Raw genomic sequence first — 4,312 nt, 5'->3', positions numbered from 1 at the left:
TGGACCAGCCGACGCTTTCCGTTACGAATCGCTTTCCATCATTGCAAAAAATAAATATTATTACAATGGCATTGACCAAAAACCAAGCGGTTGACGTAGATAGAACTTTAGTTTAATTTAAAGAAGCCTCCATAGTTTAATAAATAATGTTTGGGATTACATTTGCATGCGCCAGTGTGCTCTGCCATTGTAACGGCGTTATGAGCTGTCGTTTTGCTATATATAACCCTCTCAGTTTTCAAGTTTCAACATCGATCTTTTCCCTCTCATATTTCTCTCTCTCTCTCTGTGCTGAGTGAAAAATTTTAATGGTTGCGTAAATTTGAAGAGTGGTATAAACGTCTGAGTGTTTTGTTGGAATTTTTTTGGTTTTTTTATTTCATCACTGGTCGGAAATCTCGAAATGGGAAAGAAAGACCAGCAGCAGAGAGATGAACAGTGCAAAGAAAATGCAAGAGTGGAAGCAGTTCTTCAGCTTCTGAGAAGACAAGCTCCACTCACTGTCAAACAGGTTTGGATCCTCACACCAACTTTCAGATCTCCATTTTTAACCTCATAGGTTTTCTTAAATATTCAATATTTTTATTGGGTTTTCTTAAATTTATAATCTTTTCAATGGGTCGTCTTTTATCATTTTTCATGGAATTTACGTCTCTTTTTTGTGTGCTGCCATTTTTGTTTTTGCAGGAGAAGTTCTGCAACACTGCTTGTGTTGAGAGGTTTTTGAAAGCAAAAGGAGATAGTGTTAAGAAGGCAGCCAAGCAACTTAGGGCTTGCCTTTCATGGCGACAGAGTGTTGGAACTGGTAAACTAATAAAAATCCAAGTTTTCAATTTTGTTCCTCTCTCTCTCTCTCTCTCTCTCTCTCTCTCTCTCTCTCTCTCTCTCTCTCTCTCTCTCCTTCTGCTAGTTATTGTTTTTTTAAGTGCATATTGGTTTCTTTTTTTGTTTTGTGGTTAGCCAAAGAATCTTGCTTTTTCCACAACTTTGAATTAAGCGTTAAAGTGTAAACCCAACTCCCACTAATGATTAAACTCACTTCTTTCCCAATTTTTTTTACTTTATTTTTTTCAAACCACAAAAAAGGAGAAAAAAAATAAAATTCAAATCTGTTTTGATTATTTATTTTAATTTTTCATGTTGTTGATCACACAGAGAACTTGATAGCAGATGAGTTCTCAGCTGAACTCGCTGAAGGCGTTGCCTACACGTCTGGACATGATGAAGAATCCAGACCTGTTGTGGTACTTGCCATTTCACTCCTCTCTTTTTTTTTCCTTTTTTAATTTTTTGGTTTTTTTATTTAACCTAACATTTTTTTTCTTAATTTTTTCACAGATTTTCCGGATTAAACAAGATTACCAGAAGTTCCATTCACAAAAACTGTGAGTAAACAAAACCCAGAAATCCCTTAAATCAATATTTCCATCTTCTATTTTCCTCCAATTATTAATTTTCAAGCATTTTTTTATTTCTAAAATTAAATTTCGGTTTTTGTAAATTTGTAAGGTTCACTCGCTTGTTGGTATTTACGCTGGAGGTGGCGATTGAGTCCATGCTCAAAAACGTCGAGCAGTTCGTCCTCCTTTTCGACGCAAGTAAGCCCCCTACTCCAAAATCCCAATCTTAACCTTCACAAGCCCAGCAAACGCACCCTCACCCCTAAGGTTAATTTAGTCATTCAACACCAATGTACTTGGAAACTGCACGATATAGTTGAAACAGCTTAGTTAATGAGAGACCAGGCACGCAGCTATGTCGGAGAAGCTGCACTGTGTTTCTTTCTGGGGACTGAGATATCACCAGAAATTGTCCGGAGTGCCCCTCACGTGTCACGGTCAATCCCTCATCAGTGGTCCAAGAATGTAGGGGTATTCTAGGGAATTGGAGTCCTTCCTTGAATTGGTCAATGCCAACACAGCTCTCTTCCTTAAATATTTTTGATCCTGTGGCAGAAGTTCCCAGGATTCTACTTTTCTGCCTTGCCAGACGCTAATCAAGTTTTATTCATCTAATCACTAATTAAAATACATAATTTGGAAATTAATTAAATTTTTAATGGGATATTTAATTTGCAGGCTTTTTCAGGTCAGCTTCTGCTTTTATGAACTTGTTGGTGGCAGCACTGAAAATTGTGGCAGAGTACTACCCAGGACGGCTCTTCAAGGCGTTTGTAATTGACCCCCCTACGATGTTCTCGTATCTTTGGAAGGTAAGAATTTAATTAAAATTTTAAAATTATCCATCTCATTGGGTTGGTGGTGAAAAAGTCCAAGGGTGCTGTTGAGCTTGCTGCTGCTGCCTGCTGGTGTTACTGTATTTGTTTTGACCACTTGTGCAGTATCTGTGGTGCTTTTGGGTACAAAACCAAAAACCCACCTATATTTCTTACTTTTCAAGCTTAAGTCACATCCTTGTGCTGGGTTTCGCAGAGTTCAAAATAGCAGGTCAATATGAGCTCTTGATTGGTTGCTTGGGTTCAAATTATGCCACAATTATTGCTTGTTTGGATATAAGATAGCTATCAACCATTAAAAGACTCTCTTCTTATTCAATACCTACATTCTTTCCGCATTGATATATATATATTTAATTGTCAAAAATATTTTATACAAATTATAGGGTGTTCGACCGTTCGTTGAGCTTTCAACGGCTACGATGATGGTGTCGTCGCTAGACTTTGAGGAGTCGTTGGATTTCAGTGACTTCTCGAACTACCCGCGAGCCTCGTCCCTTCGATTCGACCCCTCCTCAATCAAATCAACGCCCAAGATCGGCTCCTGCTCATCCTCCCGCTTCTCCTTCACTGTCGCTCAGCATCAGTTCGACTCCCTCAAGCCTTGGTACCTCAGCCTCACAGACACGTCAGCATCCAAAGTAGGCCCCACCACACCCTCCCCGCTGGGACCCGCGCTCATCTCTCCTCTAAACGCCCGGTCCTTCTCCTTCGCATCCCCCGCCGCCAGAACGGCACGTGGAACAATCCATGGCTACGGCAACTCCGCTGCCATGAGAAAGAGCCTGTTCCCGTCGACCCCACTCCCCCAACGGTGCCCAGGCATCGAGGCCAGCAGGACTCCTCACCACCGCCAGCCGCCGCGGACCCCACGTCCCTCGTTCCTCCAATCACCGGCCACGTTCTTCCGCCGGGAGGGCCACGTTAGCAGGACGGAGAAGTCCCGGGAGTCCTTCGCGCCCTTCTTGAAGTTCTACAGGAGGCCGTACGACGAGATGATCTACAGGTCAAAGATGCGGCCCCCACTGGGCGGACTCATCTCCATCGTCTCTCCCCATCTCAGACGCCGCCACGTGTCGGTATCGCAACCGTTCTGAACCCAGAAAAAGAAAAAGAGAAGTACATAGAAATTGTTAAATTGACAAATGAGTCCTTTGACGAGAGCAGTAATAATTGATTAATTATTTTGCAAAGTCCAACTCTCCTCGTGCATTAAATTACCGAGACGACGACGTACTAGGCAAGGTGTGAGAGGCCGTGCACCATTGTCTAATTTTGAAATGTGTAGGGTTTTAATTTTTATTTTTATTTTTCACAAAGTCTAAGTTTTTGGGGTTTCGAAGAGCAACAAAGCTTGGGAAAAAGATAGCGTGGTCGACACGGTGAAAATTGCATTGGAACTCATATGCTGTAAAACAAGGAAGTAAAAAAGGAAGCAGCCATGAAGTGATTAGGGAAAAAAGCGCCTTTGTTAATTTCAATTTAACTTTCATATATATGAATATACATTTATATATTTTATTTAGAGAAATCATAGCATAGATGCATGTGACATTCTTGTTTTATATTAGGAAAAAAAACCATAATATAGATAATAAGAAACGTGTATTAGTGAAGAAAATCATACCATAGATGCATGTCACATGCGTACATGCTATGATTTTTTTATTAGGAAAAAAAAAACTTCGTTAATTTCAGTTTAAACTTTGATACACACACACACATGTATCTTTTCGTGCTGTGGAATCTTTTAAAAAGGACCATGGTTTGAAAGCTTGAATTAATTTTGGAGTCTTGTTCTTGTATGATTTAGGTCTAAATATTTATATGCGTTTTGTTTTTGGGGTCTCAACTCTTTGAAAGCTTGTATTAATTTTGGAGTCTTGTTCCTGTATGATTTGGGTCTTAATATTTATATGTTTTTTTGTTTTTTGGGGTCTCAACTCTTTATATTTAACGTAAGCAGAATTGGTAGGAATATGTGTCGGGTTTTGTTGTTTAAGAAGTCAAAGTGTGGGTACATACCAACATTTGTTTTTTATTTTTGTTCAAGCAAAGTCGTACCTTTTTTTTATT

At 39.7% G+C, this 4,312-nt stretch overlaps 1 protein-coding gene across 1 annotated transcript; it reads left to right on the top strand.

The window, feature by feature from the left end:
* The first annotated feature begins 224 nt into the window (after window positions 1-224).
* LOC137730444 (uncharacterized) lies at window positions 225-3,697 on the top strand. Its single transcript, XM_068469433.1, has 7 exons — window positions 225-511; window positions 688-805; window positions 1,156-1,244; window positions 1,339-1,385; window positions 1,510-1,598; window positions 2,079-2,212; window positions 2,623-3,697. The coding sequence occupies exons 1-7, from the start codon at window positions 404-406 to the stop codon at window positions 3,331-3,333; spliced, it is 1,296 nt and encodes a 431-aa protein (XP_068325534.1). The 5' UTR covers window positions 225-403; the 3' UTR covers window positions 3,334-3,697.
* Window positions 3,698-4,312: the final 615 nt, after the last annotated feature.

This window comes from Pyrus communis, chromosome 4 (assembly GCF_963583255.1).
Source record: "Pyrus communis chromosome 4, drPyrComm1.1, whole genome shotgun sequence".
NCBI classification, from domain to species: Eukaryota; Viridiplantae; Streptophyta; class Magnoliopsida; order Rosales; family Rosaceae; genus Pyrus; species Pyrus communis.
The sequence above is the reverse complement of the archived record's forward strand: the minus strand, read 5'-3'. Positions and strand labels throughout refer to the sequence as shown.